This window comes from Octodon degus, unplaced genomic scaffold, assembly GCF_000260255.1.
Source record: "Octodon degus isolate 3935 unplaced genomic scaffold, OctDeg1.0 scaffold00005, whole genome shotgun sequence".
Taxonomy (NCBI): domain Eukaryota; kingdom Metazoa; phylum Chordata; class Mammalia; order Rodentia; family Octodontidae; genus Octodon; species Octodon degus.
The window spans coordinates 30,406,556-30,429,329 of NW_004524581.1; the positions used below are offsets into that span (position 1 = coordinate 30,406,556).

General features: G+C 59.8%; 1 protein-coding gene across 2 annotated transcripts in view; it reads left to right on the forward strand.

Annotated features, from left to right (window-relative positions):
- Grm4 (glutamate metabotropic receptor 4) overlaps window positions 1-22,774 on the forward strand; it is a 79,086-nt gene that overhangs the window by 12,284 nt on the left and 44,028 nt on the right. For both annotated transcript variants that reach the window (XM_004624227.2, XM_023720848.1), the window contains one exon: window positions 22,342-22,558. In XM_004624227.2, coding sequence (XP_004624284.1) covers window positions 22,342-22,558 — 217 coding nt within the window. The remainder of the gene's footprint in view (window positions 1-22,341; window positions 22,559-22,774) is intronic.

The window sequence follows — 22,774 nt, forward strand, 5'->3', positions numbered from 1 at the left end:
GTGCTGGGGGATCGAATCGTGGTCCCTGTGCTTTGCTAAGCTTGTTCTAAGTAGGTGCTTTAGACCACTGAGCCATCTCTCCAGCCCCGAGACAGAGTCATAAGTCGCTAAACTGCCCAGGTCGTGTGGACTCTAACTTGGGATCCTCTTGCTTCAGTCTCCCAGTGTGCTTTGATTACAGGCCTGCACCACTACACCCAGCTCTGAAGTCACCTGGAGGCTCTTACTCATTTCCCAGTGAGAAAATCAAAGCTGGAGGAGGACGTGGTGGGCTGCGGAATTTGCATGGTGGAGCCAGACTGGTAGCCCCAGGGCCTGGCCCCCAGCAGCTGCCAGCCCTTTCTCTGCCTTGGTTTGCTCACCAGTGAAATGGGGGGTGATTTTAGGGCCAGCCAAAGAGCTCGGTGGATTGAAGTGCCTGCTTAGGGTCAGAGGTTCGATCCCTGGCCTGCCGGTCTGGCCCTGCCCCAGGGCACACCGAGGAGGTGACTGAGACCGGGCGTGGTGGTGTGAGCCTGGCTTCCCAGCTCTTGGGAGGCTGAACACAGGCAGACCACTACAAGGCTGAGTCTGAGCTGCGTAGTGAGACCCTGTAGATGCTTACTAATAAATAAATACATAAATAAAATGGAATAAGAACGAGCTGATCTCCGCCCCCGGATGGGAACGAAGAGCTTGGGTCTGAGCTGGGCCCGGCATGGCGCCTGGCACATAGTCAGCCCGCAGGAAATGTCACTGCACAGCTTGCCGCCAGGCCTCAGTCAGTGTGAGAGACTCAGCGAGGCGGAAGCGGGTGGTGTGGGGGGCAGTGACAGACGGTGACCTTTGTGGCTGATCCCGGCGCGGCCCTGCCATCTGCCGCGCCCCTCGCCTTCCTGCCGGGAGTGCTGAGTCTCAGCCGCCAGCTTCACTTTGGATCAGGAGCGTCTTCCTGTTGTCACGCTGTGCGGCGTGGAGCAGGCCTATGGACCTGGTCCCTTCAGGCCTGGCCATGGTGTCCTTGCATCACCTGTGGGACTGTGGGTGCTCCGGAAAAGCTTGGGGGACCCCAGAGTTTGCATTAGGGCTGCAGCTTCTGTGGCAGCAAACTGGGGAGCGGCCTCCCGCTCCTGGCCCACCCCCGCGGCAGCCCGAACCATTTTCCTAACCCAGAGAGTCTCTTTTCCCTCTTCAGCTCCCGCATTGACTCTGTTGAGCTCGGATCACACTGCAAACCCCTAGTGCCCAGTACTCAGCCGCGTCTGCTGTCTCTCCCGAGAGCAGCCCCCAGCACTCGCAGTAGTTCCTTGTAGAGACCACCCTCATTTTTCTTTTTTAATTAGATAGGATCTCATTATAGAGTTCAAACTGGCCTTGAACTCACTCTGAGGTCCAGGCTGGACTCAAACTCACAGCTATCCTCCTGCCTCAGCCTCCCAAGTCCTGAGGCTACAGGCGTGCGCCAGCATGCCCAGCTTAGGTGCCACCCTACTTTTCAACCTCAGGGCCTTTTCACCGGCTCCCTCGCTGTCCAGGATCTCTTCTCCTACTCTGTCAAGCTGGGTCTCTGTCACACAGACTTAAGAGCTCAGAGGCCTCCTGGCTTCAGTTATTCTGTTGTGCTTCCCTCCTTTCCCCCGCTGGGAACTCACCCCTGCTGCCCCCTTCTGCACATTTGTTTGTTTTCCTGTTTGCTATTGGCCTCCCTTCTCGGCTGGGGGGAATGGGCCACTTCTGCCTGCGCAGCTGTGTCCATGAGCTAAGAAAGGTCTTTATATGGGAAACAGTTGGGGGAGAACCCAAACATAAAGCGCATCAAAGTGTGAGAGAGCCCAAGTGTGAGAGAGCCCCGAGAAAGCCCTGTGCCCCTCTTACTTTGGGCTCTATATGCAAAGGGTTATTAGGGTCCACTGTGGGAATGCAGGGCCGGACTGCCCCTTTGGTGACCCAGGGCCACCTGGATGTGTCCATCCCCTAAAACACCTTCTCCAGGCCCTCACTGCCCACCCCCTAGCCTTGTCTGCTGCCCCACGTGTCACCCACACCATCTCAGGGGGAACTGTGTAAGAGTTGGAGGGTTAGTGCGGGCCATCCTTGGGGTCTCGGAGATGGCAAGGTAACATTTATACACTGGTCTTTGTATGGAGATGAGATGGGGCACAGAGAAGCTGGGCAGGTGCTCAGGGTCGCACTTGGGGTCACACATCCAGTGAGCAGTGGAGCCGGGTCAGGGATCCAGGCTCTGCGGAGCTGCCTTCATTCACTCTCCCTACTCTGCTGTCCCGTCTCTTGACCACCAGATAGAAGTGGGTTTGAGGTGTAGCTTAGTGCTTCCTGCATGGCTTCTTGGAGCCTCACTTATGTATCTGTGTCAGCCACCGAGTGTGCAAGGCTCCTAGCACATGCTTAGGGAAGCTGGTGTCACTACAGTAGGTGTCAGTGGACACCAAGGCATGAGTGAGGTTTGGGGTCCCTTTAGGTGGGGAAGGAAGGATGTGGGTCCTGCCGAGGGGAGGGCCACGCTACCCTCTGCTCTCCTGGCGCCTTGCTCCCTAAGCTTTGGGTCCCCTGTGGGGTCTCCAGTGGGAGGGAACTTTCAGCCCAGGCCAGGGCTGGGTCTGGATGGAACCGGGAGGATGGGGAGGTGGGAGGCCCACAACCTGTTCTCAGGCCAAGCCAGTGGGCAGGGGTTTTGCTTCGGTGCCCCTGATGCCTGGTGTAGCACTCCGTGCCCTCTGCCCTGCTCCTTCTGGGGGCCTCTGGGCTGCAGGGTGGAGGGAGCAGAGAGGTTGAGTAGAGGCAGGAGGTTCTAGCCCTGACACCCCAAGACGGCTCTGCAGAGTTAGGAGGGAGTAGAGGCTGAAGGCCTTGAGGGAGACCCTAGAAAGGACCTGGGGGCCATGAGCATGGATGGGACCCTGTTCCAGGTGTGGTGTATTCAGGAGCTGAGGGGATTTTCGGAGTGGGATATTCTGTTCTGGAGCCCAGTTTTCCCATCATAAATGCTCATTAACTTATTCACCTATTCATTCATTAACACACATGTGTGTGCTGGGAGACGAGTGGTGGTTCGGAAGGTCCTGGCACTGGGCCTGGCCAGGGAATGTGGGTTTCATTGGTTGGAGGTGGTCCAGGGTCCCTGGGTGACCCCACAGGCAGCCCAGGTGGGGAGCCACCACTCTAGCCAGGAAACAACCAGAGGTGGCTGCGTCCTGGGGGATTCTATGTCTGGGGGAGGCAGCCCTGGAAAGGGCAAATGACTCCTGCTGTGTTTAGGCAGAGTGGGACCTCCTTCGAGGTCCCGACCCTCCCAGGATGTGTGGAGCCTCTGCCGGGGCCACTAGCACGCAGGCAGAATGGGCTGGGCTTCTCCTTGTCAATGCTGCCCTGGGCCTGGCTTAGAGTCAGGAAGACAGGCAGGAAGCAGGCATTGCTGGTGGGGCCCAGTGTGGGCAAGTGACCGCCCTCAGGTTGGCCCTGCTTCCCCGCCCCATGGCCCTGACCGGGTGGCTTTCACTTTCCCCAACCTTTATACCAGCAGGGTCGCTAATTCTGCTTCCTATTCCAGTGGACCTTTCTGCCTCAGGCCTTTCCCGGCCTTCCTGGGCTGCCTCCTCTGTTTCCCTGGCATGGCACCCCCCCTTCTCCTGCGCCATCTCAACCCCTCCCTCTGCCTTGTCTCAGCTCTGCCATGGGCCAGGCAGCCTCCTCTTCAGACCGGTGATCGGTGTGGGGGCTACAGGCAGCTGTCAGGTGTTCCTGGTGTGTCCTTTGACCCGCGGTGGCCACCCCTCCCAGCTCCCACCTGGTACCTTGATGACAGCCTTGGGCATCTGGGGCCAAGCACTTCCTGGTGGGCACCCCACCCCCCAGAACCAGTGTCTGACTTGAGGTATCCTCTCACAAGGAGCCCCGCAGCACCCCTTTCAGCTGGAAGCTGGACCCCGCATGTCCTGGCGCTACTATGGACTCTGCTATTCCCCAGGGACCAGAGGCCAGGCCACCCTCAAGGTGTGTGTCTGCCTCAGGGAGGGACGTCCCTTCCAGATGGATGGTGGCGCCCAGAGGGCTAAGGCAGGAAGATTGCCAGGACTAGCCCAGCGGCCAGTGTAATGATTTAGCAAGACCCTGTCTGACATTTTATTTTATTTTATTTTTTAACTTTCTGCAAAGCTTTATCCCGGAGGGGCTCAGTCCTTCTTGGCAGCTGCCTTCCTCATGGCGGCCAGCACGTTGCTCAGCTCCTCATGCTTTCTTTTGGCGCGGATGTGCGTCCCCACCCTTTTCTTGATGAACTTGAGGGCGCGCTTGTCCTTGGAGACATTGAGCAGCTCCATGGCGCGCTGCTCATAGGGGGCGAAGCCGCACACCTCCCGGATCATGTCCCGCACGAACTTGGTGTGTTTGGTGAGACGTCCGCGGCGGCGGCTGTGCCTCGGTTTGCTCACATTCTTAGTCACCTTGTGGCCCTTGTTGAGGCCCACGGCCATGGGATAGCGGAAGGCCATGGCTACTCTTTTTCAATGGTTGCTGTGTGACATTTTAATAAAGGGGGGTGTAGGAGGGGTTCGGGGTGCAGCTTAGTGCAAAGACCCTGGGTTCAGCTCTCAGTACCACCTCCCCCCCATGCACACACACGCACACAGGTAGAATACATTGCGGCACAGGTTCAAATCCTTGGGCAGCTCCCTTGCCCTCTCTGAACCCAATTTCTAGATGTGTAAAATCAGCCAGGTGTTAAGTGCGGGAACACAAGGCCTTGCCCACTTCCAAATGGCAGGGGCTCCGGAAGCAGCCGCGGTTGCCAAGGTGCCGTGCAAGGTGGAGGCTGGGCTTTCCTCTCTGTCCATTGCCTTCTCTCCTCATGGCTGGATACTGGGTCCCTCTGGGCCTCAGTTTCCCCCTGGGATGTGCTGAGAGGTTACCTGGTGCAGTACGGCCGGAACAGGTCGCTGCAGCACTTGGGCCTGGGGTGCACCTGCGCGGGGCAGCTGTTGGTTGGGGGAGCGGCTCCTCGGTCTCCAGGGCTGTGGTTTATGGCTGCGGGGAGGGGACAGCGTAAGCCTCTGCCAGGACGTTGGCGGGCGCACGTGCGTGTGTGTGCGTGAGCACGTGCGCGCACCTCTCCGTGCTTGCGCAGCAAGTGCCATCCTCAACGTGGGCCACTAGTGGAGGGATTTCTTGCTCTTGTAGGGTGCGCATCTGTTTTTACTTTTAGGATGCTGAGGGTAGAACCCCGGGCCTTTGAATACTCACACAGCTCTATCCCTGAGCTGCACCTCCAGCCTGTAAACGTGCATTTCGAGGAATGATTCCAAGCACATGGGAAATCAGAGTGACCAGGGGACGGCCTTGTGCCCGCCGCCGGCTCACCACGTGTTTCACTGAGGTGGCACCAGAGCTGTTTTCATCCTGAGAGAGGAAACTTGGCAACTAGGCTCAAGGCCCCTGCGCTCTCCTCCTCGTCCCTCCTCCTCCTCAGAGGTGATGGTTGGCCCGTCCTAGATTAAACTTTTTTCAGGGTGGGGGGATTGAACTCAGCGCTACTGAGCTACATGCCCGGCCCCCAGGCTGGCCTTGAACTTGCGATCCTCCTGCCTTCTTAATGCCTGAGCACTCTGATCTGTGCACCCCATGGCCGACATTTTTCATCCAATTTTCTGTCTTAAGCTTGATGTAAGTGCCATCACCGGCGCGCATTCTGCCTGCGGCTGTGCTGCTGCCCCGTCCCCCGGCTTGCCTCACCCCTTTTCTTGGCTGCATCACGCTCCATTGCTGGACTCTGTCACCGAGTGTTCCCTTGTGCAGCCTGTTGAGGTCACTCCAGAAGTTCCCAGGGCCTGGCGGTGCGGGCCTCCTCGCTGGTGTCCTCCCTGCAGGCAGAGCTCCTAGAGGCTCAGGCCGGGTTGGGCGCGTGCTCATGAGGAGGGCTGCTGCCTTGGTTTCCCTGATCCGAGGAGCCTCTGCCTTCTGGACCGGCCTAGCCCCAGTTCTCTGCAACACCTCAAGGACCGTGCAGGGAGGGGACAGCAGGACAAGGTGCGGTGGCAACAGGGAGCAGGGTGTGGAGGCTGCTGTTCTGCCTCCGGGGCACTGGCGCTCAGGGTCGCTGCATGGCTGAGCAGGTGACAGCAAGAGTATGACAGGTGACAACAGGCTCTGCTTGTAGCAGCGGGCTGGAGCTGGGCCGGAGGGGCTGCAGATAACTGGTATGAGGAAGTGTTAAGTGCCTTATAAGTGCTTTGATTATTTTAAATTGCTTAAGTTGTTTTTTAAGATGGCCCTAAGTGTCCCAGGGACACAGACATAAAATCAATTAGGAAAGTACAAGCTGGACGTGGGAAGGCAGCGCTCACACTCGCTCATACCCTCCCCACACCCCTCACATAGGACGGTCTGTCACCTCCCAGTCCTAAGGCCTTGAGATCATGGTGATCCTCCTGCCTCAGCCTCCCAAGTGTGCTGGGATTATAGGCATGTGCCACCATGCTGGACTGTGGCTCTGAATGACAGAATGAGTGAGGGAGTCCCTGATGCTCTACCCTGGTTCAGTAATTAAGGCTCCAAAGGACATGGCCTGGGCCCCTTCCAGCGAGATCAGGTCTGCTGCAGCAGCAGCCCAGGAGGGCTGTATCTCTCTCCCCTCTCCCAGCCCTGCTTGGTGGCCCTGTGGCCAGCCCTGACCTGGCCTCCATGTGGCCTGGCATAGCAGGTCGGGAATGATGTCACCCAGGTCTTCTGCGCATCCCCACAGAACCTGTGGGAAGAGCCGAAGTATCTTTGTAACGTAAGCCGACATCTGTACCTGTGAGAAGGAGCCGAGCCACCTGGATGCCAGGCCATAGGTACGTGTTCCTCCCCGCTGGCATCACGGGGGTGTTGCTCCCTGGGGGAGGGCACCCTTCCTTTTTGTTCAGGGGCAAATGTTTGCTGAGGATCTGCTCCAGGCCCCGGTGCTGCTGTGGAACAGGGAGGCAGCTCTGTTGCTTTGTTTGGTTTCCAGTTCAGTTACGATGTGCACGTTTATGTTCACTATGGGGCTTGTTACCTGCATGTGGCTTGGGGCTTTCAGGGCTTTCAGCTGCCTGCACAGGTGTCTTCTGGGTCTTTCTTTCTTTCTTTTTCTTTTCTTTTTTTGGTACCAGGGATTGAACTCAGGCCCTTGTGCTTGTCAGGCAAGCGCTTATTCTACAGAGCCATCTTCCCGGTCCTTGTGGGTATTTCTTAAACACCGCCGTGGGGGTGCAGGGCCTGTGGGGGATGGGAGCAGTGCCCAGTCGTGGTTTGTTTATCATCTTTCACAGGAACTTCATTTCACATAGCCCATAGCATGGTTGGGACAGCTGCTCTATTCTATAGATGAGAAAACTGAGGCCCAGAGAAGTTAATGTGTGCGAGGCCATCCAGGCAGAAGCACTGCTGGGCTTAGAGTCAGGGTCCCAGCTCGGGGGCCAGAGCTCTGCTCCACTTGTGCCTGGAAGTCACAGGCATGGCCGTTGGGGCTCCAGCGGCTGGTATGGGAGCTCTGGCTGTTGCTGAAGGTGCCCTGCAGGCTGGATCTGGGCAGCCCTCCCTCCTTCCCTCTCCCCCTGAGCAGGGAGCCCCTCATTCCTTCCTGTTGCTGAGGTTAATAAAAGCCAATCTGTTTATTGTGGCTTTGGAAGAAAACAGAAAAGCATAAAGAAGAGATAAAGATTGCTCAATTGCCCTACTGTCCGCTGTCAATTACCCCACTACCTGACAGCCTGTGAGCTCCCTCTCTGCCCTTCTGTGTAATTTACGTAGTGAGACTGCAGCTTCTCTGTGGTTCTGTAGCAGGCGTTTGTCCACCAGCCTACAGTGGTGAGCATTTTCCAATATCCCCACACGCTCTCTCAAATGAGGGCTTAATGGCAGCATCATCACCCAGCAAGGACCCTGGCGTCGTGGAGGCCCCAGGTCACGGGTGGCTGCATGGCTATGAGCTCTGGGAGCCTCCTGTCCATCAGGTGGCGTCGTGACAGCCCAGCCCCCAGCTAGGCACAGGGGGCTAGCGTGGGCGGCCTCCCAAATTGGAACAGTTATCCTGGGAGAGCCGGGTGCTCAGGTGAGCTCCCGAGGCTGGGTGGGGAGGTGGACGCGCCAGGTGGAGTGTGGGAGGTGGAAGCAGGTGTCCTGGCGGTGCTGCGCGGGTGGGGCCAGCGCGTGGCTTTATTTTCTGCCCACTGGGAGGACAAGTGCCCACAGCCCTGGAAATTAAGCTCAAGGAGTTAAGTCAAATGTGTTGGCCAGTCAGGGGGTAGGCAGGGGGCCTGGCTGTGGGAGGGAGCCGATCTCGCAGGTACCATTGGCTCTGCACAGGTGGTGGCATGACAGGAGGGGCTGCAGGAAGCAGCCTGGCTCCACCGTGATGCCCTTCCTGGCCACGCCCAGCATGGCCTTTCCTGCCTGCACTCGCTGCCCCTTCCGCTGTGGTCCTGGCCTCTCTCCAACTCCTGCTGCTTCCATCTGCTGACCTGTGTGCTCAATGCCCCCAGAAAGCTGCCCCTGCAGTACACACGATCCCCCTTCTCCTCCTGTGTGTCTTTGGACATGGAGGTAGAACATGCACAGGCAAACACGTTTCGGATGCCCCCCAGGGAGCTGTTAGGCTGTGTGTGCCTGAGGGACGCAGCAGCCCCTCTTGGTGCCTCCGAGCCCTCCTGGCCAGCGCCCTCCCTCCCGGGGTAGCTGCAGCCCTGCTGCTAGCACATCGATTCCATTTGTGTGCCTGGGCACGAGCTCCACTCTCTGGCTGTCTGCTTCTGCTCACCTCGGCAGTGAGGCCCATCCAGGGGCTTGAGGTGGGGGCGGTTCACTCTTCTCTTCCTCTGCACTATCCCATTGTGCCCCTGTCTGGATAGTTCATCACTTATCTGTTCCGCTGCTGCTGGACCCTGGGGCTGAGTCCAGTGCTCGGCTTTAGGAAGTGGGCTGTGCTCAGCCGCGGCGGCGGCGGTGGCGGGCCTGTCTCTCAGTGGATGCGCGCCCTCACTTCTATGCTTGTGTGTGTGACTGCCGGCTCGCAGGCTGCGCAGGGCCAGTGGGCAGTGCTGGTGGAGGGGGTGCTGGCTCGACAGTTAGGCTGTCTCTCTCCTTCCCACAGAGGTGCCTAGTGAAAGAAATGGTTGAATGTATGTGCTGGCCTGCGCTGGGAGCAGGAAGTGGGCCTCCCGGCCCAGTTGACAGGCAGGGAAATTGAGGCTCCTCTGGACAGCAGGGGAGGGCAGCGCCGCCAGTCTCAGAGCCCGCGCTTGCTCCCCAGTTCTAGGTGGTGTGTCTGCAGCCGCTTGCTCTTTTTCAGCTCGCCCACTTCGCTCTCACTTGGCCTCATATTCCAGTCCGGGGGCCGTCGAATTAAATCTCGAGGTGACCCAGTTAGCTCCTGACCCAGCGGGCTCCTGAAGGATCCTTCAGCTTTCGTCATGTGGAGCCTGTGCCCCAGAATTGGGAACATCTAAGCTGGGCAGGGCCACTTACGGGCAAGGCAAGCTCTCTCCTGGCACCGCTGATGTTTATCCTTGTTTTTACCTTTGTGGAGTCCTTCCGCGTGGAGTGTGGCCGCCCCGGAGGTGTGGGTCTGCCACTGCCATCTGATATTCTGAGTGACAAGCAGGATGCTCAGAGGGGTGCCTTGAGTCGTCTGGGTTCCTCTGGGCCCCAGGAGCCTGACTGAGAAGGCTGAGCTCCAGGAGCTGCAGTGTTTCAGGGAGGCTGGAGCAGGAGGGGGCTGGAGGGAGGCCCGGAGCCCTGCGAGGCTGGTCCTGGGGCCCTTGGGGAACCGGAAGGCTCTTTCAGCATATCGATTGCCTGAATGGTCTTTGAGAGGCAGAAAGATCTGCCAGCCTTGGGGCAGCCCCTGGGTTGAAGTTCGCACCTGCCCCGGGGGCTGCTGTCCACGGTCCTGAACCTGGATTCCCACGGGAGGCCAGGGAGCTGCTACAGTCTAGCGCTGCCCTGAAGTCCTTTGCTGCCATTTACACAGGAGCCGGGCATGTGGCTGGGCAGACGGTGCGGGTGCCTTGATATTTTAATTGAAGCCTGGAGACACGGTTGCTCTCTCTGCTGCGCTAACAATGTACGGAATAAATAATTCAGCGGTGCCTGTGTTGTGCCTGCTGTCCTCGCCCGTGGGGGCGGCCACACGCGTGCTCACACATGCAAGCTGCTGGGTGGGCCCAAAGCTGCTGGCATGGGGTGGTGGCTACACTGGAGGCAGCATTGCCGTTTCCAAAGGGCCCTGGTGACTTGGCTCACCCCAGCCACCCCTGAGCAGAGATTAGTGGGACTCGGGCCCAATTGCTCCTGGGTGCACCGGTTAAGTGGCACTTAAAGGTCCATGTGTCCTCACAGCAGCCCGAAATGCCAGAGACCTGGAGGAAGGGACTCTGTTAATGGCATGTACCCCGGGCAGCAATCAAGTGGGTTCCCTGTCACTCAGCAAGTATTTTTGGAGCTCTGAGTTGGTGCAGGAGACAGAGCAGGTGGGGGACACAGAGGTTGCCAGAGTGAATGAATCTGGGTGCTTCCTGGCTGGGGAGGAGTGAGGTGCATGTGACTGGTCAGCCACTGCTCAAGTGGGGGGCGTGAGAAGGCCTGGGCTCAGAGAGGGGGTGATCTGACTGGGGCGTATGGCATGGCTTCCTGGAAGAAGTGGCTGGGGTCTTGCAGGCACAGAGGGAGCCGTGATAGTGCTCCCAACAGAGAGAGGACAGGGTGGTGGCACAGGAGGCGAGGTGGCCGTTGAGTGGGGAGGGAGCTGGGTCCTGGGTCCTGCAGACTGATGTGTGGCAGAGCTCGGGGTTATGAGTATCCCAGGGTGTGACTACGAGAACAGTGAGGAGATGGTGGAACAGTCCAGACTAGAGGTGACAGCGGCTCCAAGGTGGCCTTGGACAGAGTGGCTGGCATTTGCTCATTCAGTCGACTGGGAGTAGGTGAGTATTGTTTCTGTGCCAGATGCTGGGCTTGCTTGTGGCTGTAGCAGCCGCAGAAGCCCAGCAGTCGTCACCCACGTGGAGCGGGGCCGGTGCAGGGCGAGGCCTGTGCACATGGTTAGTGATAATCCAAGCTCCGAGGAGTTGAGGTTTAGAGGAAGCTCAGGGGAAGAGGGGCTCTTTGTAATCGAGGTAATGGGAGAAGGCCTGGGAAAGGGACATCTGAACAGGTCAGTGACGTGGAAGCCAGGCCCCAGTGGCATTTCGGAAGGCAGGTACAGCCTGGGCACGGGCCTCGAGGCAGTGTGCCTGGCCCATCTCAGGAACAGCAGGAGGCTGTTCAGAGAGCAGGGGACAAGGTGGTGGGGACTGCGTCAGTGGGGACTGGGTCAGCCGGCCCTCCCAGTTCCCAAAGGATCTTGACTTGGACCTCAGGAGCGGTGGGCGGTCTCTAGAGGGCTTAAGCAAGGAAAGGCCCTCTGTGGCTGGTACATGAGAGCGGGTATATAGCCGCTGCATGCAGGGCAGTACCCTCTCCCTCTCTTTCCTTCTCCTGCCCCTTGTCCTAGAGGGTCACAGGCCCCAGCTGTGCTCCACAGAAAGCTCCAGAGGCATCTGGGGCCTTGGTAATTCTGTACAGCCCAGTTCCTCCAGCTCTGGGCCTTCTGCCGCTGCTAGGCAGACCCTGCCCAGGGCCCTCTGTGAGCCTGTTTTCCTCACCCATAAAATGGGCATCATGACAGATGTCTCCCTCTCCGGGTGACATGAGGTCCCAAGAGAAGGAAGGCACTTGGGAGTCACAGCTGTGCAAGCCAGCATGTGGACAGAGGGAGTGGCTCAGAGTGGACGCTGAGCATAGCTGCTCTGGGAGGGTTGGCTCCAGGAGGCGGCCCTGCACGAAACCAAACATGGATCCAAAGAGTGCAAGAAGAGAATAAGGGACAGGGTCCAAGGAGCTGCCAGAGGCGGGGGGTGGGGAGCGCCCTGGACCGGGAGGTGATGCCGTGTGGTGCTTGGTGCTCTGGGCTCGGAGTAGGGGCTGATGCTGATTCCCAGGCATTCCAGAGAAACTGGAGGTCCCGGCCCCTCCTGGGGGAAGCAGGGAGCTAACTGCCTCACCAGGGGTGTGTTAATCGAGGGGCCCCTTCTGGGGGGCTGCTCTCATGGGCATGGGGGGCAGAGAGGCTGCAGGGCCAACACCACTTTGTGGTTATAGAGATGTAGGGAGGCGGGTGCAAGGTGGGCCTGTTGAATTTAATTCTGTGTTTTATCATTCGTTGGATAAATAACCTTCATTAAGATGGAAAGTGGGGGGATGGACAGGGAGAAGTTTGATTAATTTCTAGCTGGGTTCTCATTTGTTAATTTTCTTCCCATTCAGCAGGATTATTAAATCAAATTACAAATGCTGCTGTGTCCTTCCTGAGCAGGAGCCACCCACAGGGAGCCATGCTGGTCCCCTTAACCCCACAGCCCTTAGAGGCAGCTGGGGTACAGGGGAGGGCTCCCCACTTCTCCAGAGAAGGCCCCCTGTTGCTTGTTGAGGGTCCCAGTGGAGGCCTGGATGCCAGGATGGGACAGTGACCAGCCTGGGCTTCCCACCAGTGGTGCCAGTGACCTGGGCAGCTGGGGCCTGGGGTCCAGGTGGGGGCGGGTGGGCCATGTGCACAGCTGGGGCACGCTCCATCCCACTCTGGCCACCTCCTCTGCCATGGCTGCTCTCACCTGCATCTGCCTGGCCTCTTCCACCTCTCCTGCCAGGCCGCTCTCCTGTTTCAGACCGGCCCTGCCTGGGGCTGATGAGGACAGTGTCACCACCTCCTGCTTACAGCATTGGCTGAGTTCTAGCTGCTCGCGGGGCAGTGAGATTTGGGGGGTTTGTGAACATTTTTGTGCTCCCCACAGTGCCCTGTCCGAGCTGCCCTGAATCTGCGGAGTGTGTGTGTGTGTGTGTGTGTGTGTGTGTGTGCATGTTGGTGCAGTCAGGTAGGTCTTGCTGTGTGTGCTGTGAGCGTGTGCCCAGGAAGACACTTATGCATGTTTGCATGTGTTGCCTGGTGTGTGGGGCAGGAGTCCCAAGGTCTCCTTCCTGTGTGCTGTGTGTGCTGGAGTAGACTCGCCTGCCATTGAGCACCCTGCGTGCGTCTCTGTGTCTCTGCGTGTGCTCATGTGTGCACGTGTGTCGGTGTGTCTACCTTTCCGGGCTCCTCTGGTGGCATGAGCGTGGCATGGAGCTGTCCTGGTCTGGCCGCCCTGAGGGTGCTGAACGCATCTCCGCCTCCGCTTGGCTCCGTCCTGCCCTGGGCAGCGCCATCACCGCCCCCTCCATACAGGCCATTCCCCATGATCTAACTTTCCTGTCCCCAGCCTACCTTGGAGACCTCCCAGCCTGTGCTGGAGGAAACAAGCTGGGCAGACAAGAGGTGTACCAGGCAGGGCAGACAGTGCCAGGGCAGGGCACCCCCTTGAGTCTATGGCCCCAGGGGCTCAGCCCCAGCAGCTTACTGTTGGGGGGCAGCCAGCTCCACATCAAGCACAGCCAGCAGAGGTGTGTGGCACAGGTCACACAAAGAGGGGACAAGAGGGGCTGTGGTTAAGAGACAGGAAGTGGGGGCTGCTTTAAGGATGTTAAGTGCTTCACTTGAGCAGGGGGATTTAATCAAGGAGGTGAGCAGAGTGGGGAACAGAACCCAAGAAAGCGATGGGCCATTGCTGCCTGTCCCCAGAGCTGGCAGCCACAGGAGCTGGAGAGGGCTATGTGCATGTGGGGACATGTGGGGGAGGGATCTCCATCCCACATCTAGGGCACTCTACCAGGTGGGCTGAGTGGGTGGACCCCAGAGTTGGGACTCTCAGGCTTGGCAGTGGGTGTTGGGTGGGTGCAGGGCACAGGGCAGCCCTTGAGCCCCAAATGCCCACTGTCTGCTGTCTAGCAGGCCACACCCAGCTCTGGCTTGCTGCCCCACAGGGACCTGGAAGCCTGGGTTTGCTGGAGCAGGCTCTTCCTTCTTTTGCTTTGTGGGAGGTTTGGGGGCCTGAGGGAGTGCTGGGCAGAGGGGCCAGTGCCTGGGGTGCCCCACTGTGCACATGCCAGCTCAGGTCGCAGTTGTTGGAAATGGGCCACGCTGGTCCCCTCGGCCTCCTCATTGTCTGGGCAGATGTGCCAGTGGCCCTGGCCATGGATGTGGAGGGACGCAGTGGCCTAGTCCTGGACCTAGTGGGGCCAGTCCTGGCGCCCGGGCAGAGCACTGCTTCTAGTGTCTGAAGGACCCCTCCTGGAAGGTGTGGGCAGCAGTGCCGACCTCATGCTGTCGGGGTTGGTAAAGTGAGGACAAGCGTAGGGCTCTGTCACTGTGCTGTCCGGAGAGGCACCCTGGAGGGGGGTGCAGGCGTGAAGGGGGAGGGGTGCAGGTACCACCCGTGCGGAGCAGGCAACGGCGGAGTCCTCAAGCCACCGGGCACTGTCCTGTTCCCTACCATGTTGCAGTATCTGGCACACTGTGGGCATGTGGGATGTGGGATGTGACCACCACACTGCATGGGACATTCGGAGTTTCCTGCAGTGCAGAGAAGTTGGCCCTAGGCAGGTGCATGAGGGTTGGCCAACAGTACAGTGGGTATTTACATTTTTTAAAATTTTATTTTTATGTATTTATTTTTGTTATCGTTGTTGGTATAGGGTCTCTCTACACAGTTTGGACTTACAGTAATCCTCCTGTCTCAGCCTCCCCAGTTCTGGGATTACAGGTGTGCACCACTATGCCTAGTTTTGGGGCTGGCATGGCATATGGTAATGGGGATCCAACTTGGGGCCTTGAGCTTCCCAGGCAGGCATTTGGACTGCTGAGCTATCTCCCCAGCCCTGGTACTTAAATTTTATAAAAGTTTACTCTAGTAGGAGACGTGTTGTCATGTATTCTCCTCAAAATACTGTCTGTTGCTTCAAACACACTTACCCCATCACTTGCTTTTTTCTTTTTTTCTTTCTGGGTCTCTGTAGCTATCTGTGAGCTCACTATGTAGGTAGGGCTAGTCCTGAACTTACACTGATCCTCCTGCCTCTGCCTCCCAAGTGCTGGGATGACAGGCGCGCGTCACCATGCCCGGCTACTCTTGCCCCTATGTGGAGCAGTTCTGGAATATCGCTTTTGTGAGCATCTTTACAAAGTATGGCCAGCAGTATGGTGAAAGGCTCATAAAAATACAGTGTGTCGTCATCCACCTTATTCACCGGATCTGGCCCTGTGAGATTTCTGGATGCTCCCCAGAGCCGAAGTGACCATGGAAGCTAAGCCTGGATCATTCAGGACGTGGCGGCCACCATGACAGCACGACTAGGCACTCATGAAAGAGGACTTCTGGAACCGCGTCAGAAAGTGGCAATCGTGATGAGGTTAAGCGCTCGAAGTGAGGGGGCAGACTTGGGGGCTGGTGGCGAAGTACCTTTTACTGTAATAAAGTTTTCTTTAAAAATGTAAGCCCTTGCTGCATTCCCCAATCGCAGCTCTACGCCCCACACCGTACCTGCCGGCCCCCCCAGGGGCTGGGGGGTGCTTTGGGGGCTGAGTGCCCGAGGAGGCAACCCGAGGAGTGCCCGCAGGGCCTGAGGCTGGCAGATGCTCAGAACAGTGCTTCCACTTGGTGGAGAAGTGTGACGAGGACACCTCCTGCGTGTGTATGGCGTGCTCTGGCTCCTGGGTGTACTGCTGCCTGTGGCAGGTCATGGGGGCTGGCCAGGCTACCTCCTCGGGCAGGCTGGCAGCCTGGCACACGCAGGCTCTCAGCTGACTCGAGCTGTAGTTAGAGCTGTCCTCACAATCATCAGGTGAGGGGCTGCGGCAGATGAGGACTCAGGTCCTTTCCTTGTGGCACTGGGAGCCTGGGGACCCTTATGCGCCTGGTGACCGTGCAAGAGTGGGAGGGAGCAGGCAGCTCCTTGGAGAACCCGCTGGCCTTGCTCCTGGCTTCCTGGCTTCTGGTGGGCTCAGAGGTCAGGAGCGGCTCTAAGTGTGGTCACAGGCGCACCTGTGGGAGCTGGAGGGCGTGTGTTGGGGGGGGGTCACACTTCTCTATCTTGGTAGCCTCGCCTGGTTCAGCCATGGTCACCTCTCACTGAACTGTGGCACCCCTCTTCTCAGGCTGTGGCCACCACCTCCTGTGTTTCTTTCCTTCAGTGCTTAAGTCTGCTATGGGCTCGTGGCCTCAGGACCTTTGCACCTGCTGCCCCCTTTGGCCTGGAATCCTCTTCCTGCTCTCCTCGCCTGGCGACTGTCTGTGTTGTCGGCTCAGTGTTCCCTTCTTGGCCATCCTGGCAGCCCCACACTCTCGTTCCAGCTCTCCCAGCCCCGGCACTTCTGGGGTTGTGTTTGTGTGGCATTGCTGTGTATGCGGGGCTGGGGCTGTGTCTCCCAGGACTTGGCCCTGCCAGGACAGGGGTCAGTCTGCTCCTGCTTGCTGTGGCATCCCGGTGCCTACCCAGGTGCTGGGCACGTGGAGCATGCGCCACAATACGAGGTGAGAGCGAAAAATACAGTGACTATTCAAGTTGAAAACAGCTTATTACAGTCAATCGCCCTCGGAATCCTGCCCTCGCTGCAAAAACAGCCCTTCGCTCTGGCCACTTTCTGAAGAGGTTGTGAAGCCTTCTGTCGTGTCTTGGTTGTGCTGCTGTGGCTGCCCCATCATCCTGAGTTGGTTCAAAACACTTACCTTTCGTGGTTGTTTTGACTTGGGAGAGCAGCCAGGAGCTGTAGAGGGTCCAGGGCTAAGGTGGGCGCGGGCGCCGCCATGTCCTTCTGAGCCTGCGTTTCCATCGGGTGGCGCCTGGCAGTAGTGCTCACTGTGCATTTTGGTCGCAACTCATGAAGGCACTCATGAAAGAGGATGTCCTGAGCTGCCACAGAAAGCAGCCGGAGCAATGGGATGAGTGTGTGGAAAGTGAGGGGTGGTTCCCGGGTGGGCGTGGGGGGCCACTGGGGCGGCGGAGGTGCTGTTGGGCAGCCTGGGCAGTCGGTGAGTCCTGGCTGGATTTGGGTTGGGTTTCAGAGCAGAGGCCGCAGCGTGTGCTGTGGTTGGTCAGGTCTGGGCCTGGGAGAAAGGCTCCGGCCTGCGCGGCGTCCAGCACTGTGGCAGTGCGAAGGGTGGTGGGGAAAGGCCTCAGGGGACCTGGGCTCCGGAGCTCTGCGCTGGGGCTGCATCTGCGCTTCTCCTCAGGTGGACCGAGCCCCGGCCGCTGGGTGGGAGCCTGGCCAGGCTGTATCTGCTGTCCCCTGGGGGATGGGCCCTGGGTGAGAACGGGCTTCAGGCCGTGAGGTGGGCAGACAGACGCCGCGCCCGGATGCGAGTGTAGGGGTGGGGCCCGCACAGAGCCTGGGGCTTCTTTATGGAGTCAGGGAGGGGGCAGGACTGGCAGGGCAGGGCAGGGCAGGGCAAGGCAGGGCTGCAGAGCTGGCATTGGGCTGTGCAGAGCAAACGCCATTTCGTGCAGGCTGCCCCTTCTCCCCCTGCCAGGGCTCCTCCACGGCAGCCCCTAGAGCCCTGTGGGGCCTCCTCCCTGTCCACCTGGCGGCCACCCTGGCTGGGTCTGGCTGTGTTATAAATCACCGCGTGATGGCGATGTGACTTTTATCGGCTCATGTGTTCAATAATGTTAACCTGTCCCATTATATCATCTTATATTAACACGGCACCATATATTCCCGGCACCGCACATTACCTGGCCTTGGAGCGCACGGGCACTGTGGTTAATTCCTCCAGGGCCCGCCCCACCGCCATGGGCTGCTCCACTGCGGCTGTCTGTCAGCGGGCATCTGGGTTTGCAGGAGAAGCTCTTGGACACTGCCACCACCTGCACGGGCCCCTTACTGGGAGCAGACCCTTGTGAACAGATAGAGAAACTGAGGCACGGGGGAAGTGGTGGGCAAGATCAGGAGCAAGGACTCCCCCCGTGGTGCCGGTTAGGGGAGCAGGCGGAGAGCACGCACGTGCTGGAGCCACACAGGTCTGGGTTTGAATCCTGCCTGGTGTGGCTCGTGGCCTCGCCTGCTGCCCAGCCCCAGCCCCAGCTTGCCCCCGGGCCTGAAGCCGCCCGGCTGGCCCCTCACTCTGGGGCAGCTTCTCATCCGCCCAGGTCACCTGCATATGACAGGGCAGTGGTGGCTCCTGACATCTGCTCCTTCCTGCCCTCCTTGCAGTCTCTGGGGGGCCCTGCTGGGGAGCTCAACAAGGCTCAGATCCTCAGGGAGGTGCCTGCCTGACAGATGAGGGGGCCGGATCCTGAAATCACAGCTGTTAGCTCCTCCTTGGGCCTGGGAACTTGGGTGTGGGGCTCCGTGAGGAGGGGAGCAGGGGCTGCGGCTCGGCCTCCACGTCCTGCCAGGCCGCAGGGCCCCTCCGCCGCCCGCCGCCCCCTCAGCCTGCGTGCCTCAGTCTTGACAAGGTGCCGGAGTCAGCATGTAAAACCCGCAAAAGTGAGTGTAATTTATTGATCTCCATTTCGCTTATGAAATAGGACAAGTGCTGATTTGAGGCTCTTGTTTGCTCTCGCGTGTGGCTGCTCCGCCCGCCCTGCGGTCTTTTCTGCTGTCCTGCCCCGCACCGCGCCCTTTGTCCCAGGCTCTGCAGCCCGAGCCCCTCTGTTCTACTGCGGCCTTGGTTGAGGGTGGTTTCCTGGGCCACAGAAACAGATAACGTTTAAAAGAGCGAGTCAAGGACTGAATAAAGAGGCTTCCTGGGGGAACTATTTGTTCCAGAGCTGGTGGTACACCTGTCTCTTTTGCTTCTGGAAAACATAATTCAGAACAGACCTGGAAATCCATCCAAGTATCGCTGGTCACCCTGATAGAAGGCTGGGTAGGTCCAGGTGGGACGTAGGGACAGGCCCACAACGCCTCCTGCGGGGTGCTGTGGACTTCTCAGGGCCACAGATAGCAGGGCCTGGGGAGGGAGGAGGGAGGTTTCGGAGCCCCGTCCACACCGTTGGCCCGCTTATGGCCACCGCACCACCAGGTCCCCCACACGAGTGTCAGGCCGGGCGCAGATCAGCTCAGCAGCTCCTCTTGGCACGGCGGAGAGCCTCAGTTTCCCTCCATTTACGTCAACTGCAGTGCTGTGGGGCTTGTGCCTCAGGCAAGGCTGCTGAGGGACAGCAGCGTCCCCTCGCGTTGCTGAGCGCCTGCCTTGGGCCCAGGCATCTGAGGAGCCACGAGGCAGATGCGTCCCTGCGCTCACCTCTTAGGAGGTGGCTGGTAAGTGGAGGAAGCTGGTGAAAGCAGTGTGCAGGAAGTGGTCAGCCCGTTCCGCCGGGCGGCTGGGCATTTCCCGGGGGGCAGGGCAGGGGCCAGCATGGCGAGAGCTGTGAGAGAGACCGAGGTGGGCACAGGCCGGAGGGCACCCGTGTGATCTGGCACCTCCTGCGTGAGATGCAAGGTCCCTGCCACAAGGCCCCCGGGGGCTGCCCAGGAGGGGCGGCCCGTCCTGCCTCCCGCCCTCTGCCCACCGCGAGCGCCCCTCTCCTGGCAGCAGGCAGGGCAGCGCTGCCCTGACAGGAAAGGCTGCTGGTGAAGGGGCCCTGTGGGGGGCCGGGCCCAGGGGCTCCCGATGAGGGACACAGCCTGGCCGGGGGCACTGTGGGCAGGGAGGAGCAGTGTGCGGTTGGGGAGTCGGGGGCCACGTGTGGGACAGCAGCCACCAGAGGGGCCAGGGACCCCAATGCGAAGCTTGGATCCAAAAGGTTTGATGATGGAGTTTCTAATTAAATCAATTTCATCTCTTCGGAGAGACAGAGGTTTGCATATGATAAGCATGAAATTAATAATTATGTTTAGAAATTAGCTGTGCCTTGAAGCAGAGCCGTTTACACAACCCTCTGGGGCCCTGGCCCCCACCCCTGCCCTGTCCTTGGTGTTGGGGACAGATGAACCACTCCAGCTCACAGGGTGACTGCCAGGAGAGGAAGCTGGGCTGGGGCTTGTGTCCCTGCCCCAGGGAGCTGCCTCACGGGAGACATGGGTGGCCCCTGATGATCTGAGACCACGTGCAGGAGGGGAGCCTGAGGGCTCACAGGCCAGCTAATGACACTGGCTCTGCAGTGCATGTCCGGGGTTCAAATTCTGGCTTAGCCCCTCACTAGCTGTGTGACCTTGGCCGAGTTCCTCAGCCTCTCTGTAAAACCTCTTAGCTTTAGCAACATGTGCAAAGGAGACCTGCTTCACAGGGTGCCTGTGTGATCAGAGGTGTTCAGGTGTCCACAGTCCCTTGGGGCAGTTCCCGGCACGTGGTGAACGTCTCAGAAACGCTTGCTACCCTGCAGCTGCTGACTGCGCGTGAGTGTGTGCAAGTTGAGTTCAGTTTAGCTCAGCCCAGCAGCTGGGGAGAGGTGACCCTTGCCTGCCCTGGCTCGGAGGTTCAGACGGAGGAGTGTCCCTTGTGTGGCTGTCCCAGGGGCAGCGGAGCGGGGCCCTGCAGTCACGTGCTGTGGCTGTGGGAATACGCGCTCCTGCTGCAGGTGGCTGGGGCGTCCGGAGAGCAGGGAGCGGGACATGGTGGCAGCGTCTGAGCAGCGGGTCGTGGCGCTCATTCCTTACTGCTTCGCCCAGGAAAACCCCGTCCCGCAAAGCTTGAGTTTCTGTCTGTTCACTCTCCGCCTAGCAGGACGCAGAGCACCTAGTAGGTGCTCAGGAAATCACGGCAGAGTATGCCAGGGCTCCCGAAGGTGTGGGGGACCCTGAGTGTGTGGGGGGCGTGGGTGGTGGCTGCAGGAACTGCTGAGGTGGAGGGGCCACGTGCGTCTTTTGGCGTGGCCTCTCTGAACCCCAGGGCCCAGGGGAGATGGCCAGTGTCTGTGGGTGGCTCCAGTGGGCATGGGGAAGGTGGCTGTGGAAGGAGACGGGTCCTCTGCGTGCAGCCCTGTGTCCCTCTGGGGACCGTCTGGTCTTTGGGAATCCTCCCTCCTCTGGGACGGATGTGCAAGACCGCCTCCCACCCCCAGTCCTTGCTGTGAGTGTCCCCAGCCCTCGGTCCTGGGCCTTCTTCCCTCCCCTCCTCAGTCTCCCTGGCCTGTGTCCCCATGCTGTCAGCAGTGGCCACAACCTATGATGCCTGGTGGTCCCCAACCCCACTGTCCCCTGTCTGCCTGCTGCAGATCTGCGGCTCCTGTGGCCACCAGTCTGCCTCACTGGGTGCCGTGGTACCTCTGACTCCTCCAGGGAGTCACTTACGTGTCCCTCTGTCCTGCCCCAGCCTCCCTCTGGACTCATCTCCAGGCCTGAGCCAGCGGTCACTGGGCCTTTGGTATAGCATGGGCTGGGTCCCCACTGTTGAGAGTCACCCCACGTTCTTCTGTCTGTCCCTTGGCCCTGATGTCGAGCACCTACTGCCTCCCATGGGGCCTGTCCTGCGCTTCTCGGCCTGCTGCAGGCTGCCCAGCTCCAGAGACTGAACATTCATGGGCGTGACATGCTTCCTCCATGTCCACTGGCCAGTGCCCCTCAGTGCAGCAGCCCCTACATTTCTAGAGAGAAGATTGGAGTGGGGAGTGTGGGCCTCAGGGAGTGGGGGCAGGGCCTGGCCAGCCCCAGGCAGTGGGCTGGGGCCTCCAAGAGCCAGGGTCTTGGGGTCTGTGAGCTAGGGAGGGAGGTAAGAGGCAGGGCAGGGGACAGGGTCTTGTGGGGTGGGGGCTACAGCTACAGGGGCCTGAGTCTCCGCCCTGTCTTAGAGGGCCCAGGTCCAGATGGAAGAGGGTGCTTGGTGGCGGGAGGGCTGGCGCTGGGGACAGGAGCCTGTGATGGTTCCGCCTCTGCCTCTGCCCGTAGGCCTACGTTCAGGCTGTGGAGGGGAAGGACAGCGTGATGGCCCTGCTGGCCGCCCAGGCTTCCCTCCTGTGTGGGGAGAGCTGCAAGCTCCACTGTGTCCACTGAGCCATGCAGGAGGAAGGAGCCTGAGCCCAGGGAGGGCTGTGGGGATGGGGATGGCTTTGTAGTGAGCAAGAGGCTTCCTGGGGAGAGAGGATGGACCCCCCCACACACCACACTGTACCCCTAAGTGCAGGCGGAGCCATCTTACCCTCCTGGTGTGTGATCACCCAGCTCTTTGTGGAAATGGAGGCCCCCAGATGCTAAGGGGCGTGGACTTTGGGGACCAGCAGTGCAGGGCCACCCTCCTGCTGAGGGTGCACAGGACCGGGCAGTGGGTGACATGGGAGCCCTGGCTGGGGCCTTCAGCTTGGCTGTCTGACCCACTTGGCCTTGGGGCCTGTCTATGCCCTGTCGTAGGCTTTCAAGGGGAGGCCTGTGAGGGTGGGGTACACTGTGGGGGTCCCATGCCAGCTCGGATGGGTGTGGCTGGTACACAGGGTGAGGGCCTGGCCGGGTGGGTGCCAGCCCCCCTCAGCTGTCCCTCTCACCCCTAGATCCCCCAGATCAGCTACGCCTCCACGGCCCCTGACCTGAGCGACAACAGCCGCTACGACTTCTTCTCCCGCGTGGTGCCCTCGGACACGTACCAGGCCCAGGCCATGGTGGACATTGTGCGCGCCCTCAAGTGGAGCTACGTGTCCACGCTGGCCTCGGAGGGCAGCTACGGCGAGAGCGGGGTTGAGGCCTTCATCCAGAAGTCCCGCGAGGATGGTGAGTGGCGTGGGCGGCGTGAGCTCTGCCAGCCCTCGGGGCTCAGTCCCCTTGCTGAGCACCATCTCTGCCCTGTGGCCACCCTGGGTGACCCTGCCATGGCTGCAGATGTGGCGACAAGGGCTGGGACTGCCCAGGCTGTGCCCTCCACGTGGGACCCCTTGGGAGGAGGAAGGAGCGTGCAGGGCCACAGGGCGCCAGGACAGGTGCGCGATG